The 19,454-nt window shown below is 43.4% G+C and overlaps 1 protein-coding gene across 1 annotated transcript in view; it reads right to left on the bottom strand.

Moving 5' to 3' along the window:
• Positions 1-19,454, bottom strand: part of RARB (retinoic acid receptor beta) — a 168,650-nt gene that overhangs the window by 116,149 nt on the left and 33,047 nt on the right. Inside the window, exon 2 of the mRNA XM_036267428.1 lies at positions 18,495-18,643. Coding sequence (XP_036123321.1) covers positions 18,495-18,643 — 149 coding nt within the window. The remainder of the gene's footprint in view (positions 1-18,494; positions 18,644-19,454) is intronic.

The following is a 19,454-nucleotide window of genomic DNA, read 5'->3' as shown; positions in this document are numbered from 1 at the left end:
CAGTTTGTGGGTTATTCGAGTTCTTTCCCAGCTTGCTGGTCAGTGCACTTCAAGTAATGCATGAACAGAGGAAGTCAAATCAGTCTCTTTCACTCCATGTGGCTGCTATTCAGAACATCCGGTAGGGGAGAGGTTGAAACATCCAGTAGGACTCATATGACCCGTGGATTCTGTGATCAGTGCTAATCCAGCCTCCTTTATAATAGACAGTGGAGGCTTGGTAGGTGGCAATCCAATGAAATGTTCGAGACTAGTAAGAGATCTTCCCAGCTCCCACAACTCTGTCTTACCAAGTAACAATGAAAAGCCACCCCCAAACACTTCCATCATTCTGTAGATCGCCTTAAAATGCACAAAATTCCATACTTTAAATAAAGTCATTGCTGCAAGTATTTATTTATAAAATAAATAATTTTTTTTAATTGATTTGTGAAACCTGGGTATGTGTTCTGGCCAGGAATTGAAACCACCACCTTTTGGTGTACGTACAGGATGACGCTCCAACCAACCAAGCTGCACCGGCCAGGGCGCAAGGTTGAGAATTTCTAAAGCAGCCATCTAAAATACAACAAAACATCTCTTATTTTGAAATACAGTGTATACCACAGTAAAGCCCGTGAACGTGCCACGATGGATCCACTGTGTAATGTTTCAGTAAATACCCCGCATACCTTCTCACTGCCCTGCCCTCGACATGCTGTACTTCATAAAAATTTACGTCCAAGTTCAAAGAGAAAAAAAAAAGCAGACAGACAGCATTTTTTAAACAGCCCAGCCCTGGAAATATGTACAGAATTTCTGCGTGTTTCAAGTGTTCTTTCTCCTTTGCCAGAGGGTGTAATTAAGGGCCCATAGGCAACTTCCAAACTGAGGCCAGACAGAATTTTGGTGAAGTCAATGGGAGTTCAGCACCCTGACCATGCACAGGAATAGCTTGCCAAAAAAGGAATAAATAAGTATCTTGGCTGGGAGCTCAGAGATGCACAGGGAACAGAGTATCTCACATTAGAACCCACACTTCATTAAAAAAAACAAAAAACTAAAAATTCACCTAGTGGCCTAGAATCAATAAGATAATAATCATAGGATCTGCTACAAGCCAGGGGACGGCAGGGGGCCTGAACTTGAGGCTAGCTCCCTGGGAGATCAGTCTGGTTCAGAGCAGCTTAAAGGCGAGTGGTAGCCAAATGCTCACACACACACACACACACACACACCATTTAACTCAGTGAGTGCATGCCCTAAAGCAGGACGAGGCAGGTGGTGGGATGCCATGTTTCCACGGCCCCTCTTGGTTCCCATCTCTTTTGCGAAGTGAGCCATGAGTCTTCCTGCTGCATAAAGATGCATAATGTTTCCTACAACAGACTCCTCCGAACAAAGCCCTTACTTCATCTGGCAGCTAACTGAAGAAAGAGCCTCTGATGTAGAGCAAAACCCAGTGAGCAGCAGACTGGATGTTCCAAAAATGGCCACCTGCCATCTCCCACTTACAGACACTCTTCCAACGCGACTCTGGCTCTGTTCCAATGAGAAAGGGGTCTCTGTCCCTTCCGCTTGAATCTAGGTGCTTTATGACTTCTGTAGCTAATAGAATTTGACAGAAGGGACACTAGGGGACTTCCAAGGAAACGCAAGGCCATGAGGCTTCCACCTCGTCTTCTACAGCCTAACACTTGCACCTCTGAACCACCATGCAAGAAGCTCAACGCTCTGCCTGCCAAGCCACATCATGAAGCTACACGTGGGTGCTCTGATCAACAGGCAATATCAACTACCAGATGCATAACTTAAGACGCCTCCCAATGATTCCGGCTCCCAGACATGGAACCACGGCCAGGTGTCAAGTCTTCTGAGCTGAGGCTCCAGACAGCATGGAGCACAGATAAGCTGCTCCCACTGTGCCCTGTCTCAATCCCCGACTCACAGAACCTGTGAGCGAAGGAAAGTTGTTTTATGTCTCTAAAATTTGCAATGGTTTGTTACGTGGTCATGATAACTGCAACACATTGTTGGGATGATCAAGGGCTATTTTAACCCTGTATAATTTTTATCTCAGACACTTACATTAGAAATTAAACCCTAAGGAAGAAGGGATTCCCCTCTCTCTGTCCTACTTACATAATAGAGTTATTATAAAAAAAAAAAAAAAGCAAGAAGATATTATATTCATGAACTCTCAGTAAACTGCAGTATACCCTGTACTTGTTAGTAATTATAGGATTTATCATTTCATAATGAAAGGTATCTGTTATTTCACTGGTGTATATGACAAATGGGGAAAGACCAATATTTGAAATTCAAAACCAGTTCAACTTGAGGCCAAGAAGCGACCTTAATAATTGATAAGCAAAGTCACCCTTGGCAGACACCAGCAAGCCATCTCATCAGGTAGCAAACCAAGCCTAAATGTTGTTCTTGCGTCATCAATTCCACACCCAAGAGCAGAGTGGCAACGGGGAGCAGGGAAGAGACAGTAAGACAGATGGGGTGAACACCCTGCACACTCCTGAGTGCTCAGAGGAGAACTCACCTCCTTAAAATAAAAATGGAATGAGTAATGATGCCTACTGAAACAGTTATTCTTCATGTCTTTCCTGTCTAAGATACTTTTCAGCTAACATTGTTCTAACCATGTTCTCTGTCTGCCCCTTCGCCTCTGCCCTGTGATAACTGGGACCTAACACAATCATTGGGCACAATGTGCTCTCATCCTGTTTGTTTTTTCCCTATCTCTTCCACATATTATCTATTATAGATTCCTTCAACAGACATTTGTTGAGTGCCTGTATCATGCCAAGCTTTGTTGTAGGTGCTGAAAACACAGAACGGGGTAAGACTTACAAAGCCCCTATTCTCGTGGTACTTACTACAAAGGAAGTACCACTGCTGGGACCCTGGCACATCGGGATGGCAGCCAGCACTTTTATTTCCATGAAGCCTCAACAGGCCCCTTTGGAGAAGTGGTGGTTATACAAAGAAGGACAACGTGTAGGCCTAGGACGGGGTCTCTCACATGAAGAGAGGGCTAGAAACTGCCCTTTAACTTCTTGGGGAAGTTCCCTAGAGAGGTAGTGAAGATGACTGAAAAACAAAATTAGAGGTGTGTTATGATCAAATTCAGTTCAGAGAGAGGAAATTTTGGGTGGAACATAATATTTTTTCCTGAATCTATCCTGTGAACTAGGCTTAAGGAATTTGTAAAAAAAAAAAAAAAAAAATTGGCAGAGAAGAATAGTATAACAAATAGAAGGCACAGACAAATAAGAGGGTTTTTACCCAGGGAGTTTTACATAAACTGAGAGAGTCTGATACCGCTGGGGAGAGAATTCTCCTTCTACAGCAGGTGAGCACACCTGCATGTCCGCCACCACTGCATTTGGTCATCACGTGGCTATGGTTCTTGGAGCAGAGGGGGTTCAACAGTACAGATGTTTACCAATATTGTCCATTCTCCTCCTAGACCCAAGCACGGTTGCATTTCTGTATTCAATATAAATATTGTTTTAGTTAACGGACCGTGCGTGGGAGAGACAGAGGCTCCAGTGAAGAAACAGCCTTCGTGATGGGAGTAGGGATGTGGCCTGAGACCCAGCAAGGATTCAGCACAAAGATGTACCTGCTCCATTCTGACTGTGCGCCCAGAAGGCTTGACAAAAAGTGGCAAGTGCTATAAGGATATCCAGTTTCCCAGAATTATCTTTATTTCCTCTATCCAGTTCAAGTTGTTCTATATGCCCTTGTAGAAATTTCAGATTTTTAAAATTTTCTTATTATTCAAAAAATTTTTTTTCCTTTATTAATTTTAGAGAGAGAGGAAGTGAGAGGGGGAGAGAGAGAGAGAAACATAGATGAGAGAGAACATCGATTGGCCACCTCCTGCATGCCCCCCACTGGGGATCGGGCCCACAACCTGTGCTTGTGTCCTGACCAGGAATCAAACCAGCGACCTCTTGGTGCACAGGTCGATCCTCAACCACTGAGCCACACCAGCTGGACAGTTTTAAATTTTAAAATGAGTTATTAAAATACTGAATACTGAAATACTTAAACATCTCTTCAGTTGCTACCGCACGCCTAAAGCAGCTGACATTGGTGGGCAAGAAACAGTTCCTTAGAGGTAACTATTGACACCTCTTGTTCAATGCTCTTCTCACTATCAGGGTACAGAATCAAGAATAGCAATATTATTTCTGAGGCCCTGAGCTCATAAAAGATAAGATGGGTGAAACAGAATCAAATAATAAAGGAATATCTGATCTGGACTCAAACTATTGTTTTAGGTTTCTTACACCATCATTTCCATGGTATCAGTCCTGTGGGCGCTGTCACAGCAAACATGCCATCACAGGCATAACAGAGGGACCGGCTTCTTACCAAATCCATTAGGTGGTGACAATTAGGCTCATTTCAGCTGTGTCATGTAACTCGCGCTATCTGCCACAAATACTTACATAAACAAATTCATTATCTGTATCTATACGAGCCTGAGGCTCACATTTTTGGTCAACAGGAAGGGATTAGCACCAAATAATCATTTAAACAGAGCATTATTTCCCACCTAACTTCCTAAAGCAGGACATAATCATTTAAGGCCAAACTACAATACTGGATATGAAATTTCACATATAATCCCATTTCGGAGAAATGACCAGAATGAGTGGACTCGATCTCTGACGCCGTGCCGTCTTCCATGGTTTCTGGCACTAGACCGAGAACTTCCAGACTTCTATGTCGCAATTCAACACAGCTAACATACTGAAGCTATGCAAGTGTTTTCACGTAATGTTTCCGACGAAATTATAAACATAGTATATTATGCATTCAAGTGGAAAATATGCCATCAAAAGATATTATGAGCCCTGGCCGGTGTGGCTCAGCGGTTAGAGCGTCGGCCTGAGGTCCAGAGAGACCCGGGTTCGGTTCCTGCTAAGGGCACATACCCCGGTTGCAGTTTGTCCCCGGCCCTGGTTGGTCATGCGGGTGGCAGCCACTCAATGTGTCCCTTTCATGTCTATGTCTATGTCTGTCTCTCTCTCTCTCTCTCTCTCTCTCTCTCCCTCTATCTGAACAAAAAATGGAAAAATGTCCTCGGGTGATGATAAAAAAAAAAAAAAAGATTATGAAGTACTGGGACTATAAATTCACTAATTTAGGGTACTAACGTTGAAGGAGCATCTTACGCAGAAGGACATGACTCTGGAAACTGATAAATTATATATATACACACATATGTGTGTGTGTGTGTGTGTGTGTGTGTGTGTGTATATATATATAGTACATAAAGCCTCCGCACTAAATTTTATTATCCTGCAGCTAATTCTTTTAATATTAATGAGTAGTATAAATTACATCACCAGCTTTCAACAGTGTTTCTGGGCTAAGAGTATGCCCATGTGCCCCAAGTCCCCAGTAGCTCATCTAAAATTTGAGTACAACATACAGAAGTTAGATCCAAACTACAATTCTCGTTTCCCCAAGGAGCAGTCAGATGATCCTGGCTGGGTCTGACTAACATGGATAATCTTCCTCATTTGGGGGACTTTCCGGGCCCACATGAATGGTGGTGTTGTATACTTAGCATGCTGCTATTTTCAAATTCAAAAGCACGGAGGAGAACTAACATTGCTTGATCATTCTAGTTTCCCCAAATTTGTTTAAGCATGAAAGTCCTTGATGAAGCCAAAGTCTTCTCCACTTCACTGACCTGCCTCGGAGTTTTCTACCACTCGGGCTCCCAAGAACCTGCGAACTGCATTTGACATGCTCCAGTTCAGAGCTGCCAACAATATAAAGGATTTTCTTTTCCAGGCACAGAAAAAGCCTCCACAGAAGTAGAACTAAGAGGATCACTGAAGATTTTGCTCTTTCTTACTGGAATATTTACTTTGCAAATGCACCAATCTCTGCTATAAATGAAGCATTGCATGAAATCCCCAGGGGTTGGGGGGCGGGTGTCCGTGTTAAAACCCTCTGGAACACCGCAGAACAAGTTAATACGTTAAATGAACTGTGTATGCTTCTCACATTTTGACACCAGTGAGTGGGAGGCAGACGCCCTGGCAGACGGGCCACCTTGACTGTCCTGACAAGTTGGATGACAAACTATAAAAACAGTCCTATCTTGTACAGTTACGCATCCTGCACTTTGCCTCTTTGAAATCGAACAAAACCAAGGCAAACAAAAATGCCCCAGGCGACAGCGCTGGCCACAGAACTAACGCCAGAAGTCCGGGCAGGACGTTGCTAGCAAAGGAATGCCATCTTTTCAATATGGAACAAGGAACAAGGCTCTAATGGGGCCAGGCTGCCAGAACCCCAGCTTGCCCCCTTCGCCCAGACAATGCTGGCATTGTTCCGGCACGAGATGCACACAGATTTTTAGTCCCCTCTCTAGATTTTTTTTTTCCAGGGATGAGTTCTAGGGTCCACAGCACAAAATTTTCCCCATTCGGGCACTGTTTACCCCTATGACACATCCAGGGTCTTTCTGAAGCGGAAAAGTACTGAGCAGCATCAAAAAGACACAGCTCGTAAAAGAGAAATTCCAGTCCCAGAGAAACTCTTACGGTAAGAGAAACTCAGTGACAAGGAAATAGCTAGAAAGAGGTGGGGTTTTCGTGATAGGAGTGTTGCATTGTGCCTGTATGATTCTTGTGCATAAGGACAGATATTTCTGGTACAACATGAAAACAGAAAACAACTATTTCTCCACAGAACAAACACCAATCTGTTTCCAAAGCGGAGGACTAGCTGACTCTGTAGGTCTTAATAAGAGACATATGTCAGTCTCCAACTGTCTGCTTGCCGAAGGGATCTTCTGGGGTCACGCTGGCTACATGCGATGTTTGCCTTGTGAGATGTCACTGGAATCTAAGCTGATAAAGTCAGATTCTACTGGGTAAGGCTTTTGCAGTCTCTCAAAATGTCAAACAGAACATCTGAGGAATATGAAGCTGTTTAGAATCATAAACTTTGGAAAGAAAGTTTGAGAAGATTCAGGAAAAAAAAAAAATTAAGTGCAGCAATGCATCCAAGTTAGTTTCCACAATGACCATTTCAGTAACAGAATCAGATCATAAATCAAGGGCACAGAGGGTACATTTCAGCCCCATAAACACTATTTTGGTTTCCTCACCTGGGAAATGGAGGGGAAAAAATGGATTCTGTCTACTTCTCTGTTATGAGGGCCAGATACAAAACCTAGGGCTGACACTGTTACCTCTCCACCAGATTCATTATTTCTTTCTATAATAACAGGTCTGCACGTGGGCAGGTGGCTGGATGACATCTCTTGCAGTTGGTGTTGGTCCTGTGAGCAGCTGTTGCCAAGGACATCGTCCTCCAGGCCCTGGGCTTGAAGAAGCAGGTCTGCTGCCTCCTCCACGTGCCCTTTCCTCTTCCAGACCAGGCTAAGGACCTAGTGGACGCCGAGCTGTCAACTGGAAGGAGCCTGACCTCCTAGTCACTGGGCGGAATACCAACCAGGAACACATGCCTTGAACTGCCGTGTGAGAGAGAAAGAAGTTCTGTGCGAGGTAATGCACGTTATGGAGGCTTCTCTTTTGCCCTGTGGCTCAGCTCAGTCTAATTTCGTTCCATGTGCGAGAGTACTCTAGAAACACTAGGAGGCAATAGAAACGTGAGATATTTTTGTTTCTATGGTTTTATAGTTATGCAGGTGGGGAGAGAGGCAACCACACAGAGTGAGAAGAGGAGGGGCTCAGAGCCGTGTTCTCATGAAGAGGAATACAGGAGTTGATAAAACAGGAAGATCGTCCAGCCGGTGTGGCTCGGTGGGTGAGCGTCGACCCATGCACCAAAAAGTTGCTGGTTCGATTCCCAGGTTGTGGGCCAGATCCCCAGTGGGGGGCATGCAGGAGGCGGCCGATCAATGTTCTCTCTCATTGATGTTTCTCTCTCTCTCTCTCTCTCTTCCTCTCTCTAAAATCAATAAAGAAAAATATTTGTTATCAATAAAGGGAAAAAAAAAAAATTTTTTTTAAACAAACAAACAAAAAACCAGGAAGATCTTCCCAGACCATTTCATTTCTTATTATTTCTTTGCAAGAGTTCACCCGGGAAGAAGAAATCTAGAACTGAAAATTCTCTATTTAACCTCGATAGTAAAAGGTTTAGAAAGAGAGAAGACTGAAATACCCATCTCCCCAAAAGAAGTAAATCATTACCTATGATGATGTAAACTTTATTTAAACAGAAATAATTTTCAGTCATAATTTATATCACTCTCAGGAAAACCCAAAAGTATACTTCTATTTCTCTGACAAAAATACATTTTTGTTTTTGTTTGGTGTAATTATAATACATTGCCATAATTCATTTTTAGATGATGCCTGGTCCCTGGAAATTTTGTAAAAGCAACTTCTTTTACTCTGCATTTGTTTTAAATCAGAAAACAGTATTGATTTCTGATGATATATATTTTTTTAATTGACCAAAACTTCATGAAACAGACTTGAGACCCCCATTGGGAGGGGAGCCATTTTCCAATCAACAGGTTAACTACTAATACTGGAAATTATTTCTCTACTGTACATCGAAGGTAAAACCTTTCCCCAAAATGGCAAACCTTTAGCTTATTTGAGTAAAAACAGCAAATGAAATTGTTCCTGATATTTTAAACAAAGTAAGCATTTAAATAAACATTTATAAACTTTTAACTATTAAAAGATTTATAAACCACTCAAAACCACCAATTTAAACAAACTATTATCACCCGGCCAACACACACAAAAATATACAGGGTTGCACGCTAATTCAGAATTCACTCCCACTTCCTGTTTATTTATGCACCAAAAGAAAGGGGGGAAAAAAAGACAGATTTTCCTGCCTTTTCAACCCAAAATGACTCCTGAATTTAGAGCATTTGTCCCCCCCCCAAAAAAGTTCCCTCTCCTATAGGAACTAGTACAAGAAAAAGTCAGATCGCCATCTCAGCTGTTTCGATGTGACTAAATCTGGAGATAAATGCTAGATTTCTATTTTCTTTAAATTACTAGGATCCCACAGCATTCTTGAGGATATCATTCCGGTTGCCAGACCTTAATAGTTTGCTTAAAGACAACCTCAAAGAGAACAAAAGTAGTGAAGGGTTAACTCAGAGGTGGACGGCAGAAACTACTAAGAAAATGAGCTGGACTTTGGCCACGAAAGACCTTTGTGCCGTTTTGAAAACTTCACAAAAGTTTACATGAATGTATCATCACAAACCCTATATAACGAGATGAAATTCCTTCTACAGTTAGACTCCATAAACTTCTATTACTATGCACATTACCACATATCAGCTTTATTATGTGTCATTATATTAATTACTATAGATTTAGATCTAATTTCTGATTAAAAAAAAAAAAAAAAAACCACTAATGCACTGAGGCCTACTGTGTGCAGAGACCTGTACTGGGCATGGACAATACATCCGAGATGAAGGACCCGCTCCAGCCCTCCTGCAGTTTACAGTCTGACAAAAGAGGCTGATATCACACAAACAAGCCCATAAATAAGAAGTTAATTCGAGTTTCGTGCTACAAAGGAGAACAAGAGAAAATGTAAAAAGGGGGCCCTAAACCTGGAGGTTCTGGAGAAGGCTTCTCTGAGGACAGGATACGCAGGGGCCCCCCTGAGCATCTGTAATGCCTGGCTGATGCACAGCTGCATGCACAGGACTGTGCACAACTCACAGTAACACAGTGGGCGAGCTTCCATTTTTCCACAACAGTTTCTATAGGCTATTTCAAGTTCCCTCGTTTTCATATTCATCTACAACTTCTTCCTGGAAGATTCTTCTCTCCCCTTCCTCGTCTGAAAAATGCTCGCACATCTACGAAGTCATCTCTGTTATAAAGCCTTCCCTGAATGTGTCCGGAGGACGGGAGGCTCCTCCTCTGAGCCCATCAAGCCCCCTAACCACAAGAATCACTCCACATAGCAGGTGCGCTCCTTATATCCTTGCCCATTCATTCATCCCTACATTCAATAAATATTTACTATGTATCTATTATTTTATTTATTTTTTTATCCTTACCTGAGGACATTTTTCCATTTTTTGTTCAGCTAGAGTGGGAGGGGGAGAGAGAGAGAAACATCAACGTGAAAGGGACACATCGAGTGCTCCCCACCCGCACGACCCAACCAGGGTCAGGGACAAACTGCAACCGAGGTACGTGCCCTTAGCGGGAACTGAACTCGGGTCTCTCTGGACCGCAGGCCGATGCTCTAACTGCTGAGCCAAACCAGCCAGAGCTGTATCTATTATTTAACAGGCACTGTTCTATGTACCTTCTAGAAACACTGGGACACAACAATGGGAACAAAATACATAAAAACCTTTAGTTCTGTGTGTATATGATTTCATTCCATGTTATAATTTTTATTTTGTTTTTGTGCAATGGGAATTAAACTACAGATCTCCTAGCCACTGCAGAGTGATACTGTAAAGACTAAGAACTAGGTCAATTAAAGGCCTTTAAATATGTTATATGAGCTTAAAGTTCCACCCCCCTCTATTTCTTGTATAAGTTAACACAGCCACAAATTAAAATGCAATACCAAAGTTCACTTGTGTATTTGCTTCCCAAGATGCTCCCGGAGTAGCAGTCTATGAGACAGCCATGAGATCAAAGTAAAGCACAGACTGCTCAGATGTGACCATAAGTCACAGCGCAGCGAGTTTTTCTTTAAATTTAGAGATTCCAAATTTAAGCAATAAAATATCCCCATGTTTTGAACAACAACAACAAAAAAACCCCTTTAATTCCTATACCTAGAGCCTGTCTCATAAAAGGTGTTTAATAAATGTCTGATGAATGAGAAAATAAATTCTCCATTGTTGGTGGATTTTAATAAGGAGAACAGCTCTTTGGGTAAGGGGACCTACTACTCTGGTACAGGGACTATGATAATGAAGTCGATGGCAGGGTTCATAATTCAGTTTTAGCTACTACAGCATGCACATGTTGCCCCGTGTTCATTATTGCCTTTAGTATGCTATTTTGTTCCTGGAGCCCAGTATTGCAGCAAACCCCCAAACAGAAGCAACTATCAGGGTGGGCAACGCCAAAAATGTTCTCCAAACAGAGCATAATGTTCATGTTTATCCCCGCCAATTAAACAAAACAAAACAAAAACAATGTCATTTGAAATGGCCTTGGTCAAATCAAATCACTAAGCACATTTATAGTATTTAATAGGAGTTCTAAAATTAAGTACAGACATCCATCTTCCCGATTGCAAAACTGTGTGTGCCCGGCCGCCCTACGCGCTGCCAGGAAAAGACCAGCCCAGCAGCCCAACGCTGTCGGCAGAGGAGGGCTCCCTTCTCCAGAGGCAAGGAAAACAAAGGCAGATGAGAAAATGGACAAAATTAGCCCTGAGGGACTGAGGGGGCTCGTGGAGTTTAATCTCTGAGCTGCTTTAAATAGAAGGCTGCCAATGTGACCTTGAGCAAGCATTTCCTCTGCGCCCTGGTGGAGAAGGCACGCCATGGTGGCGGCACCCGGCCTCACCCCCGGGCTCCACATGTGGGCTGGACAGTGGCTCCCAAATGCTGGCTTGTGGATGGGAAGTTTCCACCCATCAGTGGCGAAGCACAGGGAACAAGGACAAAGCACCAGTTGGGAGCGTGCCCTTGGGTGGGTCCGGTCTGCTAACTGTCCCTTCTTAGAAAAAGACTAACTTGTAAGCTCTTCCTTTTTTTTTTTTTCTTCTTTTTTTCTTTTAACATTTGTTGTTAAAAAATGTCATTTCTTGTATGAAATGATCAAAACAATAGGGTTGTTTTTCTTTTAAGTATGCTCCCACCTGTTTTTGTTTTTAATTTGTTGCCCCCACGAAACTCCCAATCCAGACCATAACACACCACTGCTTCCCACCTTCTGAAGCAACGGGGCGTTTTTCCAACAAGCACAGGATTTTCAATCCTAGCCCTCCCAAAGGCAGGCTGTGTGGCCCTGGCCAAGTATCTTAACTTCTCTGAACCTCAGTTTACTCCTCTGTAAAAAGGGGATTATAAAGCCTACCCCCTACAGGGCTGTTGTGAAAATTAAATAAAATGTGGGTATAAAATGCCCAAATGCCTGGGTTACAGTAGGTATCCAACAAGGGCAGTTCCCACCACCTCCCCCCGCCAAACTTGCAAACACCAGAGATTCCCATGCACCATGAGCCATTCCGAAGAAGAAATCAGTTCGGTTATTGGGCTCACTGTCTTAGTGTTCCTATTTGGCGTAGCACTGGGTTCAAACTTGTGGATTTGCTTTCGTTTTGCAGATTTGCTGAGGCTCAGACAAGTCAATGGACACAGCCCATAGAAGAAGAAATGGCCCTAGAATCCAGGGTTCAGTTTCTGACCTAAAATGCTTTCCTGTATTATTCACACAGCTGGTTCCTTCTCAGCCATAAGACCTCGCCTGACCCTCTATCAAATCAGGAATCCTTCAATCATTCTTTATCTGACCTTTCTGTTCATTTCCTTCCAACTCTGAATTGTTTATTATCTGCCCTCTTGTACAAGACAGAAAGTTCCAGGAGAAACTTGTCTATCGTGTTCACTGTTGTATCTCCAGCACCTGTGACAGGCTCTGAACCTTAGTAGGTGTTCCATAAATATATGCTGAAGGATGACGGAATGGTGAACAGAGTTGTCCAAAGAGACATACCCATGAAACCGGGGACTCGAAGACAGTAATAATCAAATGCCAGCTCTGGTAATATGCACCCTGTTGCAAAATGACTTTGCCACTTTTCCTCTTAAGGGATGCGATCTATTTCCCCACCCACTGGATCTAGACTTGACTATGTAATTGGTTTGGCCAATGGGACATGAGCAAATGTGATGCAACCACGGGTCTGCACATTGGTGATGTCTTTTCTTACTGATGGGAACCCATCCACCACTGTGTGAACAAGTCCAGGCTAAGCTAATGGATGAGGTGCAACACATGGGAAGAGGATACAGCCATCCTGCCAAAGCCCCAGTCATGTGAGTGAGGCCATCCTAGACCGCCTGGCCCAAGCCAAGCCAGCCCAGACAAAAAAACCCCACAGAATTACAGCAAATAATACATGTCTATTGTTTTAATCCAACAAGTATTTAGGTTATTTGTTAAGCAGGAAAAGCTAACTGATAGAGCAGCTCATAGACTGCATTCCCAAAACCACTCCAAAGTAAGATGCCAGGTGCTTTGTTGTTGTTGTTAATCCTCACCCAAGGGTATTTTTTCCATTGATTTTTTAGAGAGTAGAAGGGGGACAGGAAGGGGGACGAATGTGAGAGACACACATTAATTGGTTGCCTCCTGCACAATCCCCAACAGGGGCTGGGGCTCAAACCTAGATATATGCCCTTGACCCTTCGGTGGACAGGCCGACACTCTAACCACTGAGCACCACCGGCCAGGGCAGATGCCAAGTGCTTTTGAAAGTAGCTCACTTATAAGAAAATTACCAATTTCTCTGACCGGGAGATAAGTGGGAATTGAGTGAGAACACAGAGGAAGAGGGAGAGTGGTCTTGAAGCTCCCACCGTGGAGCCCTGGGCAGGACATCAACTCTTCCGAAGCAGGTGGGCAGTGGGCACAGCCCCAAAAGTGCAGTCCACCAGCACCAACCAGCTGGCCTGCCACCTGTGCATGAGGGCTTTGGACTCACAGTTGTGAGTTTCAGAAACTGTAAGAAATGACACACCACCATATACTTTTGCAGAGGCCCGGAAACTAGGCCCAAGAGCCAAAAGTGACCCACTGCTTGTTTTTATAAAGTTTTATTGGAACACAGCCATGCCCATTCTTTTACATACTGTCTGTGGCTCCTTTCATGCTGCAGTGGCTGAATAGCTGCAGAGGTCACATTACCTTCAGAGCCTGGAATATTGACTGCGTGGCTCTTTACAGGAACAGTTTGCCAACCCCTTTACTAGATAATCAGGGACGAGTCCCTAGAGTGGTTGGGTCTTAAGCTGAGTCTTTTTTTTTTTTTTTTTAAATCCTCACCTGAGGAAATTTTTTATTTTGTGTTCAGGTAGAATGGGAATGGGAATGGGAATGGGGGAGAGAGAGAGAGAGAGAGAGAGAGAGAGAGAGAGAGGGAGAGAGAGAGAGAGAGAGAGGGGAACATCGATGTGAAAGGGACACATCAAGTGGCTGCCACCCACACAACCCAACCAGGGCCAGGGCCAAACCACAACCGAGATACGTGCCGAGTGGGAACTGAACCCGAGTCTCTCTGGACTGCAGGCTGATGCTTTAACCGCTGAGCCAAACCAGCAAGGGCGGGTTTTAAGCTGAGTCTTGAAGGAAAGAGTGCTCAGTTTAGTGTAAAGGAATGGGAATTGCTGAAAGAACATTACAAGAACTAATACTAAGATTATAACTGACGTTCCAGCAGTGTGTGCGAAAGCCATTAGAAGTTAATGACAACACAAACGATAACTAAGCACATATATCACTTAGTATGTGCTAGGTATAATTCTATATGCTTTATAGTCATTCACTGTATCCTCACAGTATTACTATCTCCATTTTTCTAAATGAGAAAAGAGAGACACTGAGTTACAAATACTTTCCCAAAGTCACAAAGCTAGCAAGTGTCTAGCTAGGAGTCAGGCCCTGGTATTCTCACTCCAGACTCCTTAAAAGCTACAAAATGGAAAAAATATGATGAAGGCCAAAACTGTATACAAATTCTAGCGATGAGCAATGAGACTGTTTCTTACATGAAAATAAGTTTTATTACTTTATATTATTCAAGCCTGTTGGCTAACCACACCACATGTTCATTTTAGGTACTCTCTGTCCTTGTTTGTCCTCTACAAAACATTGTCATTGCTTAGCTGGAAATCCCCAAAACGGGGCATCCCTATGGTACATCCACTGGTTATGTTGCCTGGGTGATGCTGTGTCAACACTGCAGCCACTGGCCATTCCATGGGGTGGACCACACTCTATTAATTCAACTCTGAGGCTGAGACTGCCCGGTTCCTAAAAAGCCAGAACGTTCTCTTCCCCAAACAATAATCAACAAGGTCACCCTGCTAATGACAGGCAGAAGCCACTTCTTTAAGAAGGCCATTACTTCTTAAAATTCTTAACTGGGTTCTGTTTGGGAGTCCTGCTTTAGACTCTGCTCGGCCCTTACAAGTCCACCAGGGGCCCAGATGCTGGTAGCCCAAAATAGTATCAAGCGTAGGAGCCAGTATGGACAACCAAATTAAATATAGGCAGAATTCCAGAACAGAAGTTGTTTCTTGACTCATTACCTCATTATCACAAGGGAGAAATTCCTAATAAATGGTTTCCAATAAGATTAGCATTTACAGATGAACAGAGCTTAAATTTATATACCTTTTCTAGAGGGCATTCCAGGCATTTGTATCAAAAGCCTTAAAACGGTATAAAGCCAACGACCTAAAAATTTTACTTGTACTAATTTATCCCAAGGAAATGACCAGATACATACTTCAAGTCTATACATTAAAGCATTAGTTATAACAGAGAAACACTGTACAACAATAGCTGATTAGTTAAATAAGTTATGATATAACCATAAACCACTACATTAATAATATAACCATAAAAACTATGCAGCTTAAATTTTGGCCATGAAAGATTATTAAAAACCAGGTTAAAACCAGTGGGCAAGGTAAAATTCTACTTTTATGAAAAACAAAAAAAGCAACATCCCATGCACAGAGAAAAACGGGGTTAGTAGGGGTTTTCTCCTAGGGTGGAACTATGGTTGCTTTAATTTTGTACTTTTTCATACAATGAATTCTGCACTGTATTGGTGAGTTTTAAAAATGATCATCAAAGTTGTTTTTGTTCTTTGGGTATTACATTATACTTTTGCATTCTCATGTTTTTCAGTTCTGTGGCTTCTGTCACTGTATTTTCCCAGCAAACTAAGAGGCTGACCAGTCTTTACCCAAGGGAAAAGGCAGTCCCCATTTTCAGAGACCCACCCACAAGGCAAAAATCCTCAGATCTGACAACTAAATGGCTGATGAGCTCATCCGACCTTACTGAGCTTCTACTTCTGTTAAGAAGATTGATCATAACATGACTTTGAACAGCTTAACCAAGTTTGTCAGAGTTGCTTGTGCTGGTATGAACTTTGTTTTTATTGGGGGTTTTCCTAAAAGGAGTCACAATCCTAAATTAAAACAAGAGATTCAGGGAATTAGCTAAAGGCTGATTAAAACAGTTTGTACCACGCAGATTGTGAAACAGCTTAATATGTGGGGCCTGGAATGTGGCAGGAGAAGAGACATACTGGATAATTTCTTTCCCAGGACATAATGGGAGCAGGTAAGCTGAGTTATACCCTCATTAAGATTTCTGGACATGAGATGACTTAAAAGTTTTTGAAATAAAAAAGTGTTTTTGTTTTTTTTTTTTATCCTCACCCAAGGACATTTTTCCATTTTTTGTTCAGATAGAGTATGAGGGAGAAGAGAGAAAAGAGAGAGAGAGAAACATCGACGTGAAAGGGACACATCGAGTGGTTGCCACCCGCACAACCCATCCAGGGCCGGGGACAAACTGCAACCGAGGTACGTGCCCTTAGCGGGAACCGAACCCGGGTCTGTCTGGACCGCAGGCCGACGCTCTAACCCGCTGAGCCAAACCGGCCAGAGCTAAAGAAGTGTCTTTTCATTCAACTTTCAAATGAGTGTTAGAAAATTATTTTAATATTGCACAACAAATTATTTATTGGACAAAGTCAACTGGTATTCTGAAGCCTTCCCAAATCTCGGGATGAATTTAGATTCCGCTAGAGGTTACCAATATTAAAGCAATAATTAGATGCACAAATGTTTTGCTTTTTATCCAGCTGCCAGCTGATTGCTGTGTTCACTTTCCTGAAGCTACCGAAGGAAATGGAAATTCCCTTAAAACAACCAACACAATCCCAGAGGCAGAGTCCTTAATGATTTTCCCCAAACTGGCCTTACCCAGTAAAAGTATACCTGTTTATTCAAATGATATGAAAGAAGGGGAAACACACATAGTTTCACTGAGGGGCTGAGTGGCATGTATGTGTTTGTTCAACCTACATCTTTAAGTACCTACTATATTTTCCTGCCCCCTGGATTCCTGCTTCTTATAATGTGACTTTGCAGCTCCTCAAATTAAGAAATTGAGTTTATGTTCCTACCTCTTGGGTATGGACTGGCCTTATGACTTGCTTTGGCCAGTGGAATGTGTCAGAACAATGTGCCACCTCTGAGCCTGGGCCGTCGGAGACCTTATGTTCCCAGTCTCCCTTCTGGAACTCTGCTTATGCCAATAGCCAGGACCAGCCCAATGGGAGGAGAGACCACATGGAGGAGAGCTGAGCGGAGAGCCCCCAGACAACAGGCACTACTACCCTCGGAAGCAGAGCCAACTAGCTAACCCGCAGCTGATCAGAGATACACAACGGAGCCCAGCTAAGACCAGATGAGGCACGCAGAGGAGCCTGGCCTAAAGTGCTGGCCCAGAGAATTGTAGGCTAAATAAAGTTACTGTTTCAGGCCACTCAGGTTTAGGATGGTTTGTTACACAACAGTGACTAACCAATACACACACAGGAACAGCAAGTGCTAACTCCGCTAAACCAAATACAAAATGCCACGAAGCACCTGATGGGAGCACCTGGAAGATTATTCCAACATGTTTACGATCACCAATGCATCATGCAATTTAGGTATATCAACTACAGACCTGAACATGCATCGGAGAGAACATAAAGAAGCTGTATATCTAGGGAAGGGCTGGCTCAAGACAGCCATAGTTCCTTTGAAAAATTGTCTATGGATGAGTAGGATTTGCCTGTGAAGTCATTCTTTGTTTCTTTTTTCTCTTAAAAAAAAAAAGCTCTTTCACTCAATTAAGCCTGTTGGACTTGATAACAATTGTCCAGCTTGATTCAAAGCAGCCATATCCTCCCTGACACATGTTCAGCCTCCACTACTCTGGAGGCTGGAATTTTAAATCCGGTCCCCCTGAATTTATGACATACATACAGTAGCAAGTCCCTACAGGCTGTAATTCAAAGGCCATCGGGCTGAGGAAACAGCCAGAAGATAAATCCCAATTTCAACCTTGGATTCTCTGCAAGTTGATTCAGTGGCTTGTCAGTCATATTTAAAAATAAAATAAAACTACAGAGACACCAGACGGCACGTTTTAAAGAGAAACAGGAGGATGCTTTTCAGAACTCCTTCAAAAGGCACTTGTGACCTGAAAAGGACTGTTCTGTGTTATTTTAAGGGTCCTAGAACATTTGGCCCCCATCAGTCATCTGCAGAAGTTCCTGAATTTTTCACTAATGAGATATAAGTAAGAAGTGGAACTGTTTGGTGCAGCCGTGGCCACCACCCTGATTGAAGGTGATGTTACAGATGCCAAAGCAGCCCACTTCTGGAGCTGGGCGGTCAACCTGGCGGAGCACGGGGAGACTGAGCGTGCACCAGGCTCAGAGCTGTGGGTACTCACCTTACAGCCCTCACAGGCGCTGACCCCATAGTGGTACCCCGAGGATTTGTCCTGGCAGACGAAGCAGGGTTTGTACACGCGAGGGGGAGGAAGTGGAGACGGAGGGCTCGGGACGAGTTCCTCAGAGCTGGTGCTCTGTGTTTCAATCGCTACAAGGGAGATGGGGTGGGGGGGAGAGAAAGAGAAAATGGATTTCAGTTCATTTCTGTTTCACCAGTGAACTCCTAGGCCCCTGCCCCCAGATCCAGCAATAACACTAGCAAAGAGAGGCCCACAAAACCAGTCGTCACGGTAGGCACCGCAGCCGGGATAAATGCTGACACTTATGGGGTGCTCGACAGTTTACAAAGCAATCCCGTATGTCTCTCTCATTGCGAGGGAGATGATTTTATCACCATTTTACCCTCAAGAGAAACAGAGTCAGCGGCGCAGTGACTTGCCGAGGTCAACAGGGCCGTGGTCGAACCCAGACACAGAGTCAGATCGTACTGCAGACCCAGGCTCTTCCTCCTCTTCCGCTAGCTTCTGACTCAGTTAGGGTCTCCGAAATAACCTGTTCGAGCCAGTTGCTCATTGAACCACAAGCAAACTTCCTGAGGCCAAATGAAGAACTTGTCCAAAGTTGCCATCCAGCAAGCACATGGGGAGGGCCTCTGGCAAGCGTCCATAACCCATCTTCATCAGTAATAACACTGGCAGGACCTTTGCTGCTCAAAGACGGCTCCCTGGACCTGCAGCATCAGCATCACTTCAGAACTTGGTAGAAAACATAGTGTCATGCCCCCAGCTCAAGCCTATGGAATCAGAATCTGCATTTTAACAAAACCCCCAGAAGACCAAATGTACAATTAATGTCTGAGGAGCACTGCTTTGCGCTGACAATGGCACAGAGTCATGTTACTTTTTAGTCTAGATTTTAAAATACGTAATGCCCCCATTTCATTGTTTAACCACCCCAAT

The sequence above is a fragment of the Molossus molossus genome, unplaced genomic scaffold (assembly GCF_014108415.1).
Source record: "Molossus molossus isolate mMolMol1 unplaced genomic scaffold, mMolMol1.p scaffold_m16_p_18, whole genome shotgun sequence".
In the NCBI taxonomy this organism is placed as follows: domain Eukaryota; kingdom Metazoa; phylum Chordata; class Mammalia; order Chiroptera; family Molossidae; genus Molossus; species Molossus molossus.
Note: the sequence above shows the minus strand (reverse complement) of the source record. Positions and strands in the feature narration are given on the sequence as shown.